This window comes from Aptenodytes forsteri, unplaced genomic scaffold (genome assembly GCF_000699145.1).
Source record: "Aptenodytes forsteri isolate BGI_AS27 unplaced genomic scaffold, ASM69914v1 Scaffold93, whole genome shotgun sequence".
In the NCBI taxonomy this organism is placed as follows: Eukaryota; Metazoa; Chordata; class Aves; order Sphenisciformes; family Spheniscidae; genus Aptenodytes; species Aptenodytes forsteri.
In genome coordinates, this window is record NW_008794665.1 from 11820302 (window position 1) to 11844000 (window position 23699).

Below are 23699 nucleotides of genomic sequence, written 5' to 3' on the forward strand. Positions count from 1 at the left end.
TGGGAGATACCACACATCAGTCCAAGGGACAATTTCCTGACAGCATCAATCAAATACTTAGGCATGAGCCTGACCCAAAGCCCAGTGAAAGAAGATTTCCCTGGCTTTGGAATAAAGCCCTGCTTTTGCTCCGGTGGGGCCAAGAGCAGCAGGAGGAGAGCGCTGATGGAAACCTGTGCAGGAGGAGTTACGGGAGCCCTGGTAGCAACCATAGCAGGGTGAGCAGGCAGCCTAGATATTATCCAGGCTGGGAAAATCAATGAGCAGCTCTGGCAGCGCCTGTACACCAGAGCTAAGCTAATAAAAACAAATCCCAGGGAATGTCAGCTTATGACAGAACGGCTCTCCCCGAGATGAACAGCCATTTCCTCCCTTATTAAAAACATCAGTAGAAGAAAACAGCAGCCAAATCGAGCTGCCAGCAGCAAAGGACACATTCCTTTGCCTAATCTGTCCCTCCAGGAATGGAAAAAGTAATATGTTTGGGGGTAGAGGAATAAGTAAGCAGTAAATAAAAACACAGTGTCATCAACTAGCTAAGATATGACCACTCGGTGCCCGGTGGGAGCTGGCAGTGTGCTGGGCTGGGCAGAGACCCAAGTGGGACAGGTTTGAACTCCTGTGCACTGCTGATGCTGCTTCTCAGATTTGTAGCTATCTGGGACTGTGTGGGCTCCCTCTGCCCTTTTTGCCCCGTCACTGGTGTTGAGAGAGGATTACTGCTACGACCTGGCTGTGATGCTTCATGGCTAAGTGCAAAGGGCTACTTAAGAAGCAAACGGCTTTGTAGATGTGCCAAAAGCATCAGCTGGGCTACACGGACTGGGAGGAAACCCCAAAGGCTCCTGCAGTGCGTCTGGGCTGGCTAACGGCATCGCCTACCGTGGCTATGCAGGCATGAGAGGTTTCGAGGGGGCTTTCCCCCCGTCTGTGGACAAGAGGGATATGTGCTGGGGGGATCCCACTGCTTTAGCACCCATCCTCTCCCTCTTCCCCAAGGATGCACTGAGGGAGGCAGGCAGCTCTGCTCCACAGCAGACACAGCACTCACGGACCTGGTACATATCCCCTTTGTGCTCTGCAAAGGCAATGCTGTCATGGGCACCATCAGGTCCTAACCCAGGAATAAAGAGAGCTTAATTCCCACCTGAAGCCCCCGTGCAACATCACTGTCTTCTGACTATGGTCATTTAAAATAAGGCTCAGATCACCAAGCACTCCTGCAAGGTGGTTTAGCCACCTTTCCTCTCCTTGCCTTAGTCCTCAAAGCTGCCTTCATATTCTGCACGGGCCACACAGACCATCTTCTTCCTCCTCCACCTTCCTCAGCAAGATGAAGTCCTCCTAGCAGAACCCTTTCCCACAAACTTCTCCCCAAAATGCAGCAGCCTTCCAGTGACTGCCAGAAGCAGCAGCCAGCGCAAGCTGCAGAAACCCCCACGGCCAGAATGAAGCTATTCGGGGGCAGGTGTGCACAGAGAAATGGGTACAGACCTCACCTCGCCATGTGTTACAACCACTACTGTGGATATGGCGTGTGGCAAAAGCCCAGTGTTTCCATCGTACTCACCGACACTGCTGCAACTGAGATGCAGTTGAGGTGAGATTCAGTTGGGGAGAGGAGGAGAGGCTTGGGACAATAATTGCATCCATTGTCCTGCCCTCCTGTGCTGGCTGGATTTAGTAAAGCACTGCAGCTCTGCTTACTCATAAGGCATCTCCAACCCAAGAAATGAGCTACGGCGGCTGTGCCAAACTCAATGTAGACATCTACCCAGCCAAGCTGCCAGCTTGTTAATTTGAGTTCCTGGAAAAAATCTGGTCACAGCATCATCAGCTTCTGCAGTCGCACCAATGGTCTTACCCATCCTGGTGCCAGGAGACAGCTGGGACATGGCTCCACCACACCATGGCCACTACCTTCACTTCGGTCCTTGCATTCACCCTGCTCTCAGCCAGAAAGGAAGGAGATAGCAAGAAATATGGCAAGGCTTAGTGCTTGCCAATGGGAGCTACTTGAATTGCGCATTTTAGAACAGAGGATCAGGAAACCCTAGGGGTTATGCTGTCCCCATGCTCTGCAGCACAGCTCCATACTGTGCAACTAGCCCTGGCTCGCAGATCAGAAAGTCAAGAAGGGTGATGCTAAGCAAATACGTACCCGTTGGACTGGGGGGAAAGCAAGCCGTGGCTAATAAGCTGCTGTGTGCTCAAATTTCTGACACCTGTAAGTGCTGAGCTAAGAAACTGCAAATTCAAGGACTCGGAGTATGTCTTTCTGAAGCCAGGCTCTAGATGTTTTCAGGTAGGACACCCAGAAGTGGCTACCTGAGAAGATCTGGGTCAATGCTTCGGGGAACGCACAGACAAGGACCAGTGAGACGTCTAACCCGGCAGAACTAGAAACAGTAAGACACAACTAGGGTTGTGGGTGTAATAATTTTCTGGGCTCTCGGGGAGAGCCGTTCTGTCATAAGCTGACATTCCCTGGGATTTATTTTTATTAGCTTAATTTGGGTGTAATTTTAACACACAAAACAACGTGTGTCAAACTGAGGGTGGGGAACTCAAGGAACTCCCTAGAGCGACTTACTGCCCACCTAGACAAAAAGCTCAAGGACTGCTACCAGGTACAACTCTGAATCGATCCCATAGGCATAGGTTACTTGACCTAATAGGTATATTTGACCTACAGGGTCGTTTGAGAATTAACCCCTTTGATGGTACAAACGATTTGTCTTGCAAAATTCATTACATAGCGGTTTTAGTAATTTAATTCTGCAATTAGGGTTTTTTACAGTCCTGCACCCACTTCTGCTTTCATTCACTGCTGTTCAATCCCACAAGTGCTAATATATGGATAAGCCAGTACTGCAATAACTTCAGCTTGCTCTTTATATCTGAAATGGCTGTATTGCTTTAGGCAATGGACCACTGCATTCCATTTAGACTTCATATATTTTTATTCCTTTCTCTCCTTAGCTTGCCTAACGCTTCCATTCCCCAAATAATTAGCACAGTGTAACATGTTTGTGGTATAGAATAACATCTGAAAGCTTCCGATTAATTGCTACAGTTAAAACACCTTTCTTTTTTTCCCCCTTTCTTTCCTGTTTTATTTATTTATTTATTTATTTAAAGAAGAGCAAGCTTTGGCATTCACTACATACTGATAAGCAACATTTATCTACCCTGAGGTACCTTTGCTTATTCTGTTTTGGGTACTTTTTTTAATTGCATTTTCCCACCAGCTCTGAACTTGTTTTCTGGCTGTATATTTTTCCCATAGTACATTTAAGATGCATCTGCTATAATTAATATGATGCAAAGTGCAAGCTTATATGAAAAACAGCTTGTAAATTTTGAATAATTCTGCGGCAATTAGATAGGTAGAATGGCTTATTTAACTATGGGCTTTGTCCCATGGCGTGGTACCCACCATGTTTTTATAGCATTTAAGGGTCATAACAAATATCCTACCAATTCAAACAATAGATAGATATTTAACATAGATCCCATCTATGTTAAACATATCTCATAATTTAACAAAATATCTACGAAACTGTAATAATTTTCCCATAACACAGGCCAAATGAACTTCTTCGCTGATGAAAACAGTGATTTGTTTCCAAGTCTTAGAATCTCCCTCCAAAGGGAGGTTCTCATTTTTCCTGGTAAATTGTCCGAAAGGGCAATGAACGCTGCAGGTCTGTAAGGTCATCCCTTGCCAGGAGGATGCATCAGCGAGGTCCAGCTCACAGGTCATTATGGTTCTGCTGTCCTCTTCCCGTGCTAGCTGGGGCTCTGACAGCAGCTGGAGGAGTACCTGCAGGTGTAGGTCCATCGCTCTTCCCAGCAGCTATGCATCCTGCCTGTGTGTACAGCAGGCTCTTGGTCTTGGGCACTGTTATTTACCCCACTGAAATGTATGGGTGAATAAGAAACTCTGGGCCCAACTAATTTTAACAGGCAGGAAGCATTTTCAAATTAAAATCTCCTCCTCTTAATCGGGTACTGTCCTATTAAGACTGGAATTGATCCCAGCAACTTCTACTCTTGAAGCACACCAATAAATCCCTGCTGCTGTGGTCAGCCAATGTCAATTTCTGCCCCTTCGGACAAAGACATATTGCTGTTTCACGCCAGAGAGCCAGACGGCCATCAATCACCTCCTCAGCAGCGCTACCTTCCAGCTCCGCCTTACCACATATGCTCTGCTAATAATTGAATCCCAGCCCGTAACTAGCAGAGCAGCCACCGAGGTCTCCTCCAGAGAACATGCTCTTTTGCCATGCTACCAGGGAGGGAGATCATTCATGACCAGAAGTGACACTTGTCAAATTGAAGCAGCAGGACTCCGATGTCCGCTCCCCACGACGCCCAGTGTTCGGTCTCATTAGGTAGGGTGCTGTGGATACTCATTACACCAAAGGATGCTCCCTACGGATCCAAAAATCCGACAAACTGAAGTCAGTAAACTACAAATCTCAATTACAGGAGAAAACTGTTTCTGTTGCAAAACTCCCAGAATATTATTAATTATTATGTGTATGACAGTGCTTTTTAGGGATCCTAGTCACTGGCCAGAACACCGCTGCAAGAGGTCCTGCAGAAGCATACAACATCCTTTCCCCAAGGATTGTTCCACCTCCAAGAAGACTAAAAGGTCCTTGAGGCAAGGAATGCCTTTTTGTACAAGACACAAGACAACAAAATGTCTCAAAAGCACGCCTACGAGAGATGAGTGCGAGTCAATGAACGACAACAACCCCCATTTATTTTTAAACCTCCACCTTTCCAAACCCGCAGGTATTCTCCTGCCAAGACTTTAAAATCAACTCATTGCAACAGCATAAAGAATGTCACACAAGCCACCTCCCAGATCTGCCATGAGCCAGCTCCACCAGCAGACTGGAGCGGGATGGTGCCACCAGGAAGAGCAAGGTGATGAGCAGCTGGAGGGAAGAGTTGCAGATGTTTGCAGGGTATGCACCTGCCTTCACCCTCAGACCGGGATGATTGCTAAACCGGACATGCCAGGGAGCTGTGTGGTTGCATCAGAGTCAACAAAGTGGAGCCAATTTGGCTCTTACAGCAATGATACTTTGGCTGCAGCCTAATGATAAAACATGACCTGAAAGTCTTGAGGGCACTCATTAACACCCAGAAACACCTGCTGGCTAATAGCACACTGGCTTGTCACTCAGGAAACTTCCAGCTGTAGCTCTTTCCAACCTGTTGGCTGAGCATGGGCAAACAAGGGTCTCACATTCTCTTTCTGCAAGATGAGGTAACACCAGCGCAACTAGTCTAATGAGGTTTGGGTGAAATGCCATGCAGACAAGGCTGACCTACTCGCAGTTTGGGAAGAGGCTTTTTCGGCGCTAGCCTGTATCTACACCACACAGTAGGGATCGCCCTCATTCACATCAGTGGAGTGGAAAGCTATCTGCATTTCCCAGGTGCAACCTCTGACTTCAGTGACTCAGGTGTATCTGTTAACTCCAGGCAGGTGATAATGAGTCAAACACACATTTCTTTTGAAAATTCAAGCAGTTGTAGGAAATTGGCAAAAACAGACTTGGACTGCAGAATGCCATTAACCTGTAAACATGTGCTCTGAATAGGCCATTTCTTCAGACGTCTCCCAGGATAATGCCACAGCCATTTAATGGCATGTCTCCTGGACCGGCAGTGACTCCTGCAGAATACAATGGATATGTCATCCTGCAGCAGCAGCAAATCTATCCTGCCCCTCTCAGCTGGACCCAGCTGTTGTGGCAAATGTGCTGCCAGGCTCCCATTTCTTTTTTTGCAGAGCTTTGGTCATGCATGACGGTGCTTTAATATATATTTTTATTGCGGCTCTTCACACTCCTCTTCAGATTATCAAGTGAAACAAAAATATACAAAGGAGTGACACTGGAAGACTATTTTAGAAAAGGTCTTTTAAAACCATAATAGCTTTTGTGGTTATGCAGCCACAGAAGTGGCTCTGAAATGTTCTGCCTGCATGGAAGATGCCAGATCCATATCCAGCTCAGAGCCGTGGATTCTGCTGTAGTGCCAGGCACATGAAATGGAGACACCGCAACACAGAAAATCACTAGGCCAAAATCCTTTGGGCCTCAGGGCCTTCTCCTTTTCTTTCTACAGCAGCTGAGACTGTTCTCAACCAAAGACAGCCAAAACAGCTCAGGAAATGGAGGACCATCTCAACCATTCTCCTGTTCTTAAATAAAATCCCAAATGGGCACTCCCGAAGCCACTGCTACCATGAGAAACATCTATCTTCAGGAGTAACTTCTTTAGCTCCAGTGGGGATAGTCATGTGGGAAGCCAGAATTACACCATGGACCTAAATGCAGGCAAGGGAACTAGCTGATCATGTACTGGCCTTGGGTAGATGTACAGTCTATGCAGGATGGTATAAGGAGCTTCCCTTTTATGTGTAGCTCGCTGTCACATAGTGAGACGCGGAGAATGTATCTTTTTCCCCTAGTTGGAAGCTGGAAAATACTTTTGGGTCCACACATGCACCTCACACAAACATGTGCGGCAGTGTATCTGCAGCTGCTGCAAGCAGGACACACAACTCGCATCCCTATGAGCCAGGCTCTGCATGTTTCTGTCCCATCAGCCAGGGTGCTCGCTACTCCCTGGTGGCACAGTGAGGACTCCACGAGCAAGGACCCAGCCAGGAGTTCTGCACCAGTAAGCAAAGGATGTGGCAACAGCTAATTCTGCTCACTCGTCCTCCTAAGCTAAGAGCTGCCCATGCCAGGAGCTCAAGACAGGCTTTGCATTGGTGTGACTATCTCCTGTCTCACCATACAGCAGAACGGAGATTTACACCAGATGGTTTCTACCGTTGGAGTTACTGTCACACAGCAATTTCCCTGCTCAGCTCCATTTGCAGTAACAAAATGGTGTTATATTGGCCACTTTTTGTGCCCAGTGCATTGGCAGCCTGTGAATCTGCAACACCTACCTTAACTTCCACGTGTGCCATCAGGACCGCAAAGTTGGTTAGGTGATTGCAGGAGCATGTCGTGTGCGTCTTGTTAGTTGTCAGGAGTCGACATCCCTGGGTGGACCAATACCCTGTCATTGTACGCTTTGTATAGCTCCAGAATGAACAGTTTGGATTGAAATTTTCTTCTGACTGCTGCAGGGAAGAAATGCATAAATGCAATAAAAATGGTAGGGTTTCAGACATTTCTAAATGCACTATTTTTCTTTTTCCAGAGGCACTTTGTAACTCTCACCCTTTTAATTTTGGATAAACAATCAGCAGTGATTTATACATCAAGTATTACTTGCCAATACCAGAGAAAGTTAGATTGTTGCTGCTCTCTTTGATAATGCAAACTTAGTTCTTTGTTCTTGATTAATTTCAGCCAGACTAAATCCAGCTCTTCAAAATCAGATTGCTTCATTTGCATTGCAGAGTAGAGAAATTAATTGTTTTAAGCAATCAACTTTTGCAATGACTGTGCTTGGCTAACAGGAGGACTAGCTGTCCGCTTTCACTGTAATTCCACTTTCCCCTAATATCCCCTGCCACCATGATAAAATAATATTATGGTCTATTCTAATATATTGGTAGTTTTTAATTACAGAATGACGTGTGTCAGCAACTGAGCAATGGGCATCAGCTCAAAGGAGACTCTTTCTTTACTTTTATTAATGCAATGTAAAAGAGACATTCTCCATAAATAACACAAAGTGCAAAGGAACAAATGTATAATTCAAATTCTAATCAAGGACTGCTGGGGGCCTCACATCAGCCAACTTTTGCATCACTTTGTTTTAGAAATTGAAAAACAAAAGTGCTTTTTGAACTCACTCACCTTGATGTGCTTGACAGTAAACACCACGGGATCAGCTAGGTAAACCTTATTGCTGAACTCTTTGTTTATTGCTGCTGTGATGACAGGGGAGTTGACAATGACGGAGTGATTAGTCGACATTGCTTCTGTTCCCAACTTCATGCTGGCGTTCTCCGTGGAGAGATAGGTGCCCAGGTTGTTGTACAGCACAAAAGCCACCCTGATTTCACCTAGAAGAGCAGTAAGAGGTTAGATATCCAGGTCAGTGCACTGACGTTTTTTTTTCAGATGACAAATCTCTCCTCTGAACCAACTTTAAAACTTCTCTGAGAAAATGTGAAAGGACCAAGATGTGGCATATGAAAACTCACCTCCTCCTGCCAACCCCAATGAGCACCATGAGGTGCAATAAGCGGTCCATGGATAAGAAGGGCAGAGCTGCCTCTCTCAAAACAAACTTTTACAAGCAAACAGATCAGTGGAAGACAGACAGAGAAGGTGGGCTTATTTTTGGCATCAGTGGGTGTAACTGGCTCCAGAGAAAAGAGGCCAGGTGGCCCATTTCCCACCTGACATAACACTTTATTTTCCAGGCTATGCTTGGGAAACATGTTTTGTTCTGGCCTATTGCACGGATGCAGTATAAAACTGTAATTTAGTCCATTAATAAATTAAGACTACCTCAGAAAAGTGTGGGGACAAATCTGGGAGAAGGAATCCAAAACTTTCCAACACAATTCTATTCTCACATGAAGGGTAAAACAGAATTGCAGAAATTTCATGAAAAAATATATTTCTTTTCTTAATTTGCCAATCAGATATCCCCTCTTCCACAAAAAAACCCACTATTAGGGAGCCTGCAGAAAACCCAGGCTACCAGCCAACTGTTTTTAACTGACACCATCCAGTTTGCCTTCTGTTTTGCACATTATTTCAGAGGCTATAAAAAAGAATTGAATGTGATTAGTTTGCCTTTATATGTATTAGTTGTGCGGAGGTATTTTTTTGTTTCTATAGGAATCACCCCAGCTTCTGAGGAAGGATGACTGACTCCAAAGGTCCCTCCTAACCTAAACCCTTCTATGATAATTTTATTTCTAGCTCTTTTGTGACCTCTGGGTAGGTGCCAAGCTGGTGCAAATTGATAGATGGGGTTCTCCTGATTTGACCAGAACTCCAGTGATACCATGCTTAGAAATACAGACTTGCCGTTCCTTGCTGCCAACACAGTTTCTCTTTCCTTACAAACCTCCAAAGCCCACTAGCGGAGTAAAACTCCTGCGCCACTGGAGTTTTGCTATGCATCTTGGGTTTTACAGTGTCTCTAAAAGAAACTTGTCTTCAAATCCTACATGCAAAGGTACCAAACCCCATCAAGGAAGCCAATGGCAAAACTTTCTTTCTGAACCACCATACCGAACTTTTCTCTCAACAGTTGTCAGAAATTTTTGGCAGTTTTAACGCATCTGGTCTGGCTGTAATACTGCCCTATCACTCCACGTTTTGCCTGCAGTGATCAAAGCCTGTACTAGAGTTCTTTCCCCCTGCTCACAGGTTAAATTTTAAAGGAACTCAGAAATAGGAGTATGTTAGGCTCATTAGTAGAAAGACTGGGAGTTTGAAGTTGGTCTATAGTGGGACTGTAGAGATCAACAAACATGTCTGCTCAAATTCCTGGTCTGGAAATAAATGGCTTGGCAGCATGTAGACCATTCACATATAACAACGTCTTTAATTCATGCTATATCAGGAGGTTCAAAAGCTTCAGAGAGAAAGGCACTGAAGATTTAGACTCATAACAGTTAATCAACCTTTTCTGCCATGTTGGCTCCTTACTAATATTTGCTACTATAGTTTCTTCCCTCTCCCTTTTCAGATATTTGTATAGTTCCCCACTGTGAAGCAGTTTACTCAAACAAGCTTCTTATCCCATCTGAAGCCTCCTACTGCAGAAAACAGCAGTTAAAAGCACTTCTCTGGACTCAGCACTGTGCCCCCACAGCCACATCATTTAAGGATCTGATGCATTTTTACCAGCACATAATACTTTTGAAGGCTGTGAGTCACTTAGCAATATACTACATTCCCAGTCAGCCAACTTAGCTTGCAGTCAAGGGCATGAGCAACTGATGCTACTGTTAATTTAAATATTAACATAGCGATTAATACTATACTTACAACTGGTTAAACACAAAACAATGCTTAAAGCACAACAGATTCATGAGACTGGCATGGCCGGAGGTGCTGGACCTACCGTTTCGACCATTTTGTTTCAAGGTATTTGCTGACAGCTGAATGGCGCTCCCGTGGCCCATGTTCTGAGGAAACTTCAGATCTTCCAGATTCCCATCTGTGCTTAGTCTCGCAACTTCCAGCTCTGTTTGCAAGAGAGACCGACACTAAGAAAAATCTCTACAGAAATAGTCTTTGACATGACACTTCAAAGCTACAAAATGGTGTTCCAGACCATCTGAGAGCAGAGGAATCAACTTACAATGTTTCACGCTAGACTCTGTTTGGGCTCCTATTTCTTTTTAAATCTTTGCCCTGAAGAAGTTTTAAATTTAATTAAAAAAAAAAAAGCAAATAAATTTTACTCTCTGTGGAAGACAAAAGACAACCAGTTCTTGTAAACAAGAACCTCAGGATATTAAGGACAATAGTTAAAATGAAAATCTGAAAATGCTAGTACTTTGCCACTGGCGATTGGTACTTTCTGTAAATGTTATCAGTGCTCGGGATCTGTATTCATAGAAATAGAAAGAAGAGTTCTTCTCATTTTACATATGCACAGTGGGAGTGCTAGTGCTTTCTGTCATGCTTGTTTTTTAATTAAAATCAACAATCAGCTAAATAAAGACACAAATTTGTACGAAATGAAACACAATTGCATTACGATGAACAATCTCTCTGTGAAGCGGTGCTCTCATTGCTCTAGCACCGATTTTGCTCTCAAAGCCAGGAGTAATAAGGGCAGGTTAGGTGCTCATTTTCCATGGGATTTCAAGGGTAGACAGCTGTCTTATTCCTTTAGGCTCTTTTGGAAAGACTTCTAAGTCCTTCGGACAAAGGACCAAGACATATCTAACAAATTGCTCTCCAGTCAATCTAGGGGCCAAGACCGAAGCCAGGTTTCCCAGCCTTTACTCTCCCTCCAGCTGTTCTTGGTATTTATGGGATCTGTCCCTTACGGATGTTGTCAGTGTTTTCCCGGACGATGTCCGTCTTCAGCAGGTTATCAGCCAGAACAAAGGCACTGTCCTCCACGGTGTCAAGTAACTTGGTGGCTGCGCGCTGCTGTTCATTTGCGTTCAGGTCCCTCCACGCATTCAGAGCCTGAGGCTGCAGGAGGTTGTTCATCGTCTCCACCATGGCCTGCACGGGAGAGGGATCGAGTGAGAAAGGGCTCTAGCAAACCTAAAGCACCACTGAGACCTCTGATATACGCTCAGTCCCATCCTCCACACACATCAGTTTATAGGGAGAAGACAGCATCTCATTTCCCCACCCATTGGGGCAGCCTGCAATGGAGCTAGGCATCTTTTATCTCATCAAATGGAAGAAGGAGGAAATGTTGATTTTATTCTAAATGCAAGCTGGGAATAGCGCTTTTCTGCTTATGTGATCAGCAGCTCTGGGCTTGGAGTAAGAAGGAATTAGAGGTTGGGGGGGGGCAGATGTGAGATGACGAAATCATTAAGGAAACATGGAGGAAAACAGATTTCAAAACCCATCTGTGAAGCAGGTTGCTGCTACCTGCAGCACCAAAATTCAAGAGTAGGGCTGGGGCACCCAAGGAAGGTATTTAGTATCTGCAAGGGCTACGCTCCTTAAAGCGCTTCCCACCACATAACCTCTGGCAGGCAGTCATGAAGACACAGACACAGTTGAGTTACGCCACTTCATCCAGAGAAGCAGCAGGTGCCTGTAGAGATTTAGTTAAGACACTATATTTCAAATCGCTCCATTCAGGAAGGAGTCAGCCTTGCGGTAGGAACTTCAGTCCCTCCTGTGGTGCACCTTCTGCCCTGGGCTGCCATGCACAAAGAGCTCTCCCACGGAGAGCTTCCCACAGGTTAATCTGGATGCCATCCAGGATCACATGAAACCGCACTGACCTCATGATTGCAAAATTACAGCAGTAGAGCCTACCCAACCTGAAGGTTTTGCTCAACTGTCGTGGTTTAACCCCAGTCGGCAACCAAGCACCACACAGCCACATGCTCACCCTCCCCTTTCCAGTGGGATGGGGGAGACAATCGGAAGAGTACAAGTAAGAAAACTCATGGGTTGAGATAAGAACAGTTTAATAATTAAAATAAAATAATAACACGAACAAGAACAACAACAACAAAAAATTGTAATAAAAAGGAAAACAAGAGGGAGAAAGAGAGGAACAAAACCCAGGAAAAGTAAGTGATGCAACCGCTCAGCACCCGCCGACAGATGCACAGCCAGTCCCTGCGCAGCAATCACTGCCCCCTGGCCAACTCCCCCCCAGTTTATATACTGAGCATGATATCATAGGGTATGGAATATCCCTTTGGCCAGTTTGGGTCAGCTGTCCTGGCTGTGCCCCCTCCCAGCTTCTTGTGCACCTGGCAGAGCATGGGAAGCTGAAAAGTCCTTGACTTAGTGTAAACACTAGTTAGCAACAACTAAAACATCAGTGTGTTATCAACATTATTCTCATCCTAAATCCAAAACACAGCACTATGCCAGCTACTAGGAAGAAAATTAAGTCTACCCCAGCTGAAACCAGGACATCAACCTAAAACCCCCATTTAGTTGCTAACCAGAGCTGACTCAACTACCTTTCAGCTAACATTTTTTAATGAGACCAGCTGTACCAGTTAGTAGAACTGATTGTGCAAAGGAAAAAAAAAAAAGGTACTTTGATTGTGCTTTCTTCTGCTGGTTAGTATCTAGCCACCAGGCAGGCCTGCCCCACAAAGAAACACCTCCACTGCCAGCTAATGCTGACTGCAGAAACCAACCTTCCCTTTGAGATGAAGTTGCCATTCTTAATAATTTTCTGTACGCTGAATACGTAGGCATCAAACCCACACCTCTGTTCTTCAAGGCAAGGACAGTCCCATGGGATTTCAACATGCTGAAAGCCCAAAGGATGCCCCATGGGCTCACTTCCATGGAAATACTTCAGTATTTACTCCTGACAGTGTTTCTAAACCCACCTGTACAACATGACGTGAAAAGAAGATAGGGCATGGTCCATTCTCCAGCAGAGCCCTCAGGAGGAGTGTTACAATGGCAACACATGGCACAGAGAGTGTGGGGCATCCTGACTCACTCACCAGTCATGGTCAGATACAAATGTGCAATGGGAGAATATAATCACATCAAACCAGAATTTGATTTTATTGCTATATCCAGGTGACCTTAAAAAAAATTTCAATTACAGCAAGGTTCAAGGAAAAGCAAAGACAGCTAGACCTGCCACTGCTGGTGCTTTTTATCCCAGCAAAGACATTTCACTGAGACATTGCCATGTGCATCTTTATCCTAAATGTCCTTGAGGTTGGAAGGTTTCTCATACCACCATGGTTTCTATTGGAAGACTGAGCCAGAATCGGGCTCCTCTGACAGTACAAAGCTCCTACTCTCCAGCCTTCATTTATTCATGATCAATTAACTCATTTGTTCTTGTGCCAAACCTCTCCTGTACCTTAAACAGATCTTCCCCTCCCTGGCAGCTACTGCCCTGGTCCCTTGCTTAACAGACAACGTTTCTCCTGAGCCTCACAGCTTGGTTTCCCAAGGTATGGAGTAACCCATACTTCAACCACTGAAGCAAACTGAAATGGCTGAAAATCTTGTCCTCTAGTTTTTTTGCTGTCCAGCCTTTACAATCCAGGACTGGAATCCCTTTCTCATTTGCTGTTAAGTGGAACTTATTAACCATAAATCAATTTCTTAAACTGATTATTAAACTGATTTTCCTAAATAGTCTAAAAATCATCTTAACACATTTAATATGTGCACAACAAAAAGCTGGTTGACTTTAATAGTCAAGAAGAAATACTAAAAATCCATAGCATTTAAGTGGGTTTTTTTTAGGGTTTTAAAATCTGGAAGACTGATCTCTGTAGCTCTTAATAAAATTCTATAGTTTACTTTGGTAGCTTATCTCTTTACAGGCAAAAAGGAGTTAGTATTCTGTTCCAGTGACCAAAAAGCTTGACTATTTTCCTGTGCAGGTTCTACACAACATAGTGTTTTCTTGCAAAGATCTTTTATGCACGGAAAGCAGAAAATGAGGATTTTTCCCCCCTTTCAATGTTATCATGCAGACTACAATTTGCCTTACTTCCATTTAGCTCAGCTACTAATGGTGTCTTTAAATCTCTGCTAAAACAATATCCTGGATACTTTTATCAATATCTGAATGGTGGAAAGAGTCTTTGCAGCAAATCCAGCTCCTGACTCTGGATGGACAGGTAATGCCTATTTGTCAAAACATGAAACAGATGCCGAAATATTTGTGTTACACTGAAACATCTGCTGCAAAGATTTTTCCCCAGAAAAATTAGTTTATCTATCATCTAATGCATTTTTTATTTTTTTATTTTTTTTTTAAATGTGTGTGCATGTGTGCCTGCAAAGTTTGAGAGAGAACACCAATTAGGCCTAATGTGCCGCTTTCTGCACAGTGTGTACTCTCCACCCAATGGATGCGGTGCTGATGAGCATCCATGCTCTTGAAGTGACTAACCTGAAACCATCCATTTCACAGCACTTTGGATCTGGGGTCTGACGCAAAAGCTCCAGAAAGATTTCCAAGGACTTTGGGTCAGGTTCTTAGCACGTATCCGAACAAAGCTGGTAGACTGTCTTCATTGGCATTACATCCGAGATGAATTTAGTCCATAGCTTTTCCCAGAGGGTCACTGCTCTCACTTGTCTCAGTGCATTAATCAAGTGTTCCCCACATTATATTTCTGAGTGCAACACTTAATGATGGCTGAGTGCTGCAGGCTGAAGCCAAGGAAATGAGGTGCTAACGAAATGTTTGCATTTTGGACAGGAGCTGAGGTAGGTGTTTAAATGAAACAAAACAGATGTTAAAGCAACAGTGTCTCTTGAGACAGAGATGCCAACTGGGAAAAGTCGGGCAGGGGAGCAGGAACTGTGGGAAGGCAGGCACACAGGACAAGGATTGGCCTGTGTCTTTGTATTTAAGCTGAGCCGTCATGGTTTAGGTGGTTTTGGTTTTGGCACCTGCTCCAATGACTGTGGTCTGATGAAGCTCCAGCATAGAAGAAGCAGCAGTGCCAAGCTCCCAGGAAAGCCTGTCAGTGACCAGCGGAAGGAGGGTTAGCCCTGACGGAGGACTTTTGAAATGAAGAAGGCATGAGATAGGTGTGCTTGAGAGTTGATGGCGTGATAGGTTTTACCTGAGCTCTCTGGTGATCCTGATAAAGGTGGGGACTTTCAGAGGGAGCTAGGAAAGTTCTGACCTAGTTTCATCCCACCTCACTTCAAGAATTTAACATGCAGCCAAGTCAGGAGCCCAGACACTCTCTAGTTTCTCTCCCTGCTGAAAGTAGAAGGAACTACACCAAGTATTATCCCCATTTAGGTGCCCAAAGTCACATCAGATTAATCCTATCCCTGAAGAACTCAACACTTATTAAAGGATGCTGCATGTTTACCTCACTGAAGAACCTGTCCTTGCTTCCCAAGCTAAAGGACTTCCTCTGCTGTGGTTTTCTTCTCTTCTCCTGCCTGATCCCTCTTCCAAATGCAGCTCAACTGGGTGAACAATTTCCAAAGCATCCTTGTGAGCTTCATGCAAAATAAAAATGTGGGGCTTGGAATCCAAACATACCTCAACATCACCCACAGCATGGCACCAAACCAATGCCATGGTTGCTGGGGCTTAATGTATAGACAAGCACACGTATGCCCAGGGAGAAGGACAACTCAAGTAACTCAAACGACATCAAGGGAAAGTTTTCACAAGACATAGCTTGCTTGTTTATAGCCTAAGATCAAATGAGGGAAGAAGGGCATGGCAGAAGGGAGCCAAGAAGAAAGACTTTCCATCTGCCTTTCTATCCCGAGATATGTAGGTGTAGCCATATGCTGCCTGTGACGTCAGGGTACCTATACATGCAAAGCCAAACCCCCTAAATACAAGCCTGTAAAGAGCAACCATCCTGGGTCAGAGAATATTAGATTCAGTGGACCTTTCATGTCTCCAGCAGTGGCTACAATTGGACATCGAGAGAAGAGCAAGAACATGCCAAGCATAGAAGACAAATCCCATGATGGTGATCCATTTCATTATGCAGTTATATAGCACCACAGAGTGTACATTCAATGTAAATAAATATTAATAAATTGCAGAGGGAGATTTTTTCCCCAACTAAGGGCATATGCTCATGATTTCTTGATTTTGTCCTGAGGTTACAAAACAGAAACAGAATGTAAACCTTCCTTCTCAGACACTTACAGATTGGTATTAAAAGATATATTGTCAAAAGGCAACTAATTAGGAGTCTTACAGTAATTATACATTACTAAAAGGCCAATCGTACATATCCCATTGATTTCCTTTGTGACAGCTGCTTCATTCCATAAAACTGAATTTTGCTTGTTCATTTAGTTCTATCTTCTCCCCCTCTAGAAATGTCTGGTGAGAATATCTGGCTATGTGACACAGTTTAAACCTAGGAGGGGGGTATATATCCAGTGATACCACATCCATTTATTTATCTCTCACCATACCAACGTCCAAGGCACTGCTCTTTGACAAAAGCAGATTCTGTAATGTAAAATCTGTCTTTAATTGGGAGTCAACACTGGAAATCACTAAGAGATGTTAGACGTACATACTCATCTCATTACCAAACTTGGGACCAGACTGCATTGTGCTATGGTGCTTAAGCACAGCAACCCTAACTTTAGAAAACCAGCAGCTCTCCTAGAGTTAGGACCTCTCCAAACCTTTATTGTTCATTTTGGCCTCTCGCTGAGCAGCTAATGGAAGAACAAAAATGCCAACAAACTTACAACTGGAGAAAATACTGCTTCATGACAAGTGAATACCAGCAGGTACTACAGGGAATATTGGTTGAATCCTTGTGCTGCGTAATTTTCAAATATGCAGTTTGTCCTTCCTTACAAAGGAGCACCTCCTTAAAAGGAGACTGAACACACTGTATACATCATTTTGCATGGAACCTACATCAAAGTCTTACCTCCTATAGCAGCTTTGGGAGAATGAGGACAGTGGCACAGGGCATTAAAGCACCACTTTTGCAATGACATCTCTAACTAAAATATCTGCAGTTTATAACTTTTAAAGCCCTGTCTCATACTGCTAACACTTGTCTTCCTTGATCTCACAGGAATATTTCATGCAATGCACTTTCAAAAATTAGGATAGAAGGAGCAACAAGGCTGTGCTTTGCATCAGTAGACTAAAATCACAGCTGGTGCATGAAACAAGCAGTGCTTGTACAGCTATCCCTGTACCAAAGGTGTTTGTGCAATCACACAGACACAGCATCAGGCTGTGCTTACGGCCTAAGGTTCTGGTCCTGCCTGAGGTCTCCAGGTACTGCTCCAAAACAAGTGCATTATCATCTTTATTTGAAGCATGTGAAAACATTACTAGCCCACTTTTTAACAGCAGCTTGAGGTTTCATGGCAAATCAGCAGAGAAAAAAAGCATAAAACCCCTTTCAGGTCCACAGTGCACAGTGAAAATGAAAAACCAACAGAAAGCAGATGCACTGAAATGTGGATATGGTTCAATGATCTCAACGTTATGCTCTTTTTTCCTTTATCCTACTGCAAAGCGGTGGTACTTTAAAAAAGCTTACCTGCTTCCTTGCTCAAGAACAGCTGGTTTTGCTCTGTATACATATGAAACACCCAGTGCTAAAACAAAACTTTTTCTTAAGCTATCAATATTTGCAAGCCTCCAAAGTAATTGAGTTAAAGGCACAATCAATGCCATTGATGGCAAGTTCTGCTGGAAGTTGTGTGATTCTTGCCTCTGGCCAGAAAAAGCACCAGTACAAGAGAAACTCCCATTAACTCTGAATGTACCTGGTGCAGCCAGAATGGGCCCTTTGGAGAAGAGGACCAGCATGAAAGCATGGATCTGGGCATGCAAGGAGCCACTTCTGTCAAGGTTATGGCATTGAAAGGGACTAGCTCAGGAAATGACATGTCTTTTTAGAGGCAAATGAATGGCACCCGATCCCACTACACAGGGGTCACCAATTAAACTGGAACAGTCATCTGCTCTGTGGGACTTCAGGTCAAAAATAGATGCATATCTCATTTCTTCAGCTTCCTAAACAAGGAAAATGTCATTTTGGCTAAATGATGGTGTTAAATCCGACTTCTTAGCTGAGAAGTGCCTTCAAATCTGTCTGACAAGGCTCTTCACCCTTGGATGGTTTTTTGCCTTGTCATTTATTCTTTTAATTTCAAATTAAAATTTGTCTCTGGTCAAAGCATAAGTAAGCACACTGAAGACAATTTCTTACAGGGAAGCCCAGCCACTGTCTAAGGCTTTTTACAAAGCAATAAGGTAATCACAAAACAATTATAATATTCAGTGAAATGGACAAACACATATTTAGATTGAAAGTAGCTGAACCTCAACGAGTGCTTAAAAAGAAATAAATCATTAGAATATCTACTGCTAATCTCCACTTCTGCCTTCAAAACTAAGCCAGAAACACTAGCCTACATCTAGCACCAGAGTGGTGTTTGGCAACTGATGGTACCGGTTTTGGTGAACTGAGCCACAACCTACTACTCATGGCAAAGGCAAGAGGAGATCTTCCCCCAACCTTGCAGAGGAATTTCTAAAATCGCTCCATAGATTGAGAGCAAAGGCTCTCAAGAAAGAGCATACAACCTTCTCTTTTCAACTCTACAGCAAATGTTTATGCTGTGGCTACAGGAACTGTACTGACTCAAATGGCCTGAATTTCAGTGGCACTGAGAACTCACTGCAGTGAGAAGAAAGGCACTGACCTTTATTAAAATTAGGCCATCTACAAAATGCTTAACTATGGAATTAATGGTCTTGCACTAGGCATGCAAGGTTTGCAATCTTGGCCTTGAACTACCAATAATCTCCTAATGGGAGCACACAAAAACCCAGGAGATCTGAGAAACAGAAGAAGGTTACAAATTACAGGTTATGGTTTTGCTTTGCTGAGTATACGAGGAAGAATATTTTAAGGTCAGAAGGCATCTGTAGGACTGAAATAAAGGGAATTGATTGGGAAGAAGGAAATAACATACGATCTATTTCATCTAATGAGATCTTCCCTGCAGAATAAGCTGAGAACTGCATTTATGAATCATCTGTATTTGCTGCCCTACTGTTTGGGATTTGAGACTATACAAGCAATCGCTAGAGTAATTACACCGGGGAAGTGAGCAAAGTTGTAGCAAGAAAGGAAAATGGCTTGCAAACAAGAAATGCCTCTTTGACAGAATATCCATAGCTTTCAAGGGAACTCCTAGGGAGTCCATGAGACTCATCCTTTCCTCTAACAGTCCAAATCAAAAGGACGTCTCCCACTGACCTCTACAGCAATTTATACTGAGACTTTTTACCAGTGCCACCAGATTCCAGGACTGACTCAACCTAAAGCAGACAGTAAGCACATAGCAACATAGAAAACACTAGATTCTTCTCTCAGTTTTGCTGTGTTATGTGTGGGCATATAACCATAGGTGTAGCTCAGCTGTAGGTAGAGAAATATGCGGTCACCCTCCTTTTTAATATTTATGCGAAGAATTTCGGAGTCCAGTGACAAACCCCAGACTGCTGCTTTGATCCTGCTCTCCCCTAACAACAGGCTCACCGCAGCAGAAACATGCAGGATAGGGATTTCTAGTTTTGCTCTTGTTGACACAAATCAAGTGCAGGTTCCTCAAGCTGTGAAGTATATTAAGTTCACAGAGTTTTAACAAAGGGCTACCAAACCACAGAACCCCGCTGCGAGTCACACTTCTTTCAGATGTCCTTTTAATTATATTAAATGAAAGTTTGGGGCACTTTGATGCTGATGGGCAAACATCTTGATCTCTTGAAAAAGCTGCTAAAAGTACTCCCTGTAGCTATAGTTAATATACGACATTGTATGCACACTGCTAGCCAATTTATTCCAGCCACTTTAACAACGATACCTCGCCCAACACGCTGTGCAGAATGGCATCAGGAGTTGAGCAATGCACAAATCATTAGAGGACTCTGAAAGTTGTTTGACACGCACTGCAGAGCTCTTTGTCATACAGCCAATTAAGTGACCAAACAAGGAACTTGAAAATCCTCATTAATTTGCCCCTTTCTATATAAATGGAGGTTAGAGTCTTTCTTGTCACAGGCACAACAAGAACACAAGTAAACGCAGCATAATTCAATTTACACTCCCTCTTAGAGCTACAAGTTTCTTTCGTTTAGTGTTCATAGAAGTTGGGACCAGCCGTGCAAGCAAGAGAGAAGTGGGACAAACAGAATTAATCCACTTACTTTAAATAGTACTGGCTAAGTCCCAAATGCATTCCCAGTCCCTTTTATCTGCTGAGAGCTACTAGGTTAGCAAAGAAAAAAAAAAGTCTCTTCTACTCAGCTCTAAAATTAATGCCTTGAATCCTCTGAGGAAAGCCTTTCATTTTTTGCTTAGTACAGCAATTCAAACAGCCCATGTTTCAAGCATGAAGCATTCAGAAAACTTCCAGAACAACCAGAAGGACAACTCTGACCGCAACCACCCGCCACTGTCTTCTACCTAGAACTTGCCAGCAGCTCAGCACCAGCTTCATCGGTGGTTCCAATGTTCTTGTGATCTTCATGGAGCGGGTGGCACCTGCATAATCTTCACCACTTGCTGTACAGATAAGCCCAGAATTACAAAACAGGGTAAGCTGATTTACAGGACAGCCCAGAGGATGGCAGGAACCAGAGCAGCAAACGCCATTAGACCAGGAAAATGCTGCAAAAGCAACGCTCTGCTGCCTCCTTCCACCCTTCCCACAAAGCTGCCACGCAGGCTATCTATTGTATTCACCAGCCTCCAGCTTTGAAGCCACCGAGACTGGCTGTAAAAATAAAAAACCGAAAAGAATGGGAACCCTGTGAATTTTTTGTCTTCCGAGATCTGCATCCCAAACACAGCATGCAATTTCACATGGGAAGAAGCTGCTGGCTGGCACCACAGGGAAAGACATTGGCCTCATGATGCCCCAGAGCTCCAGCCCACAAATTCAAGTGAAGAAAGGAGGTGAGCTCACATCTTGCAATCAGGTGCACATATGTGATAAAAAGACTCTACATGCCCGGATGTGGTATGAGCCTTTATTAAAGCTTGTGTTTCCAGCTACTAAATCTTACAGCAAAATTCTCTTTTTTCCCCATGTTTAAGTTTTCCGTGTTAATATGGCCTAATTTATTGCAATATCTGAGTACTCAGCCTTTTTTTTTCTTTCTTTACTGCCCCACCTCCATTCCCAGAGGCCAGGGAAATTGTACCCATGGCATTTTAAGTTGGGGAGCTGAGAAATAGTCAGCCCATGCCACTTGCTGAAGGGCATGGAAGAAATCTGTGACACCAAACCCAGTTTCACAGCCCCCAAAAGATAAATGTTTCGTGTTTTCTACAACTTCTGAAAAAATTACAGAAAATTAGTACCGGCTTCCGTCACACACTAGTCACCAAATGAAGCTATGCTAATCAAATGCGTCACCCATTGTGACTCATTCTCCCACACAATGACTTTTCCATCCTTTTCCCAAAATAGAGTGCAAGAACAGTGCACTGCAGAAAGGTAGGCATGAGAGATGTAGATCTCTGCTCTCCAAAAAGCCATGCATCAGGTCCAAGCTCTCCTTAGCTAATGGAGCACCCTTCCGAGGCCACTCACTCCGTCCATCTTGGATATCCACCTTGGTCAGCTCAGCCTAAGTTGACTCAGTATCACGAATTAAAGCCCATGTGGCAGTTTCTTAAATATCACCGTGATTGAAAAATCTCCCAGCAATTGTCCGGTCATTATATTGGTATGTATTCATCATGTCACCTGTCGGGTTGACAGGTGACACCCAACCCACCTTGTTGGGTTTTTGAGACAAAAAAAGATCATTTACCACACTTGCAACTAAAGGAGCAGCATTTGTAACCTCTATCTCCAGTAAATAAAATCCCTGAGCTTTTAACTCAACAAATATTGTGACACTGCACAAATTAAATCAATATTTGTTTTAATTATAAAGTTACCCAGAGAGATGAGATGATAATCTGATACGGCATTTCCAGTCTCACATTTGAATAACTCACAAAATTTCCAGATCTGTTTTACATATTTATTTATATTAATTTATTTGGGGCTCAAGAGGACTTCACACCCCAATCGCTACAGGGGCTCTGTCATGACTACTTAAATTTGTCAACCCAAAGAAAACAGTAAGACTGATTTTAGCAATTACTATCCTCTCAAGTCACCCTCCTCCCCAAAATCCACCTTTTCTCAATTGCACTTTTGATATTTACAATTGTTGGATATCTCTCACATAAACTTTGTATCGCACTTTCCTTTGTCTAGGGAGCACAGGACAGAAGGTACACTTCCAGCCCTGTGAGCCGAATTCAGCCATGGATGCTCTTCACAGTAATGGGATCAGCACAAGGAGATCATGTCAGCAAGGTTGAAAACTCTATTTCTCTGCCATCAGTGGCATATTTCCCAGTGACTTCCTATCTCCCATTGACTTCACAAAGTCCAGGATTTCACCATGTAAGATTTGTTGAAAAATCTTTGCTAAATTGACTTAGCCAGCCCAGACATTTCACTGCCTGGTAAAGGATAAGTGGCCTGTAACAGGAATATCTGCAGTCACACTTAATTGCTATTACAGACAAACTCTCCCTCACAAGATTTTTTGATGACTTTAGCTACATGATTTTCCAAATGGAAACATACTGTATGAAAATATGTCCAGATACATTACTTTACCTCCATGTAATACAAAGCAGAGCTGGAAAGGTTCAATTAGGTCATCTAATTCATTCTTCAAGCCCTCCATTACAGGACTGTCCTCTTCAATATATTTACCGGCTTTGTCCATATTTATACTAAACAGCTCAGGCAATGAGCTTTCATCAGTTTTCATCTACTAAAGAGGTAGGTGCATGATTAATGTTTAAACACACAAGTAGCCTTTCCAAGTGAAAGGGAAGAAGTCCTTGAAATTAAGGGTAAGATGAAGTTTGTGCAGAATATTCAGGCTTTATTCTATCAATGCCAAGCTTCCTGTAGAGTATATTAAACTCACTATTCACTACCATTTAAAAGAAGACAAAAAGACCAGGAGCATGCATCGACTCTGTAGAGTACACCTATGCAGCTAGTGGAAAGGACAACTATGGGTCAGGTAGCACCCAAGGTCCCCAACAGGATTGTGTGGTCCATGGTCAAACCAGCCTCACCACGTTTCCAGTGGTACCAGTAGACAAGATGATGACTAGAGATGCCGGGGAAGTGGAACCTCAATCCATTCCACTCCTACCAGTCCTGAACAGCACCACAAAGAAACTCCAGCCAGTAAGACAGCTTCATCGGGGGCCTTAAATGCCTCTGTGCAAACACACGTAGCATGGGGAATAAACAAGAGGAAGGAGAGACGTGCGCACACCTGCAGGGCTACGACCCTATTGGCATCATGGAGATGTGGTGGGATGGCTCCTATGATTGGAGTGTTGGGATGGAGGGATACAGGCTCTTTAGGAAGGACAGGCAGGGGAGACGAGGAGGGGGTGTCGCCCTCTATGTCAATGACCAGCTGGAGAGCATGGAGCTCTGCCTGGGGAT

General features: G+C 43.8%; 1 protein-coding gene across 1 annotated transcript in view; it reads right to left on the reverse strand.

The window, feature by feature from the left end:
- ADGRL3 (adhesion G protein-coupled receptor L3) overlaps positions 1-23699 on the reverse strand; it is a 333004-nt gene that overhangs the window by 61099 nt on the left and 248206 nt on the right. The window contains exons 11-14 of the mRNA XM_019470560.1: positions 11024-11207; positions 10087-10209; positions 7854-8062; positions 6992-7168 (exon numbers count right to left, since the gene is read on the reverse strand). Coding sequence (XP_019326105.1) covers positions 6992-7168; positions 7854-8062; positions 10087-10209; positions 11024-11207 — 693 coding nt within the window. The remainder of the gene's footprint in view (positions 1-6991; positions 7169-7853; positions 8063-10086; positions 10210-11023; positions 11208-23699) is intronic.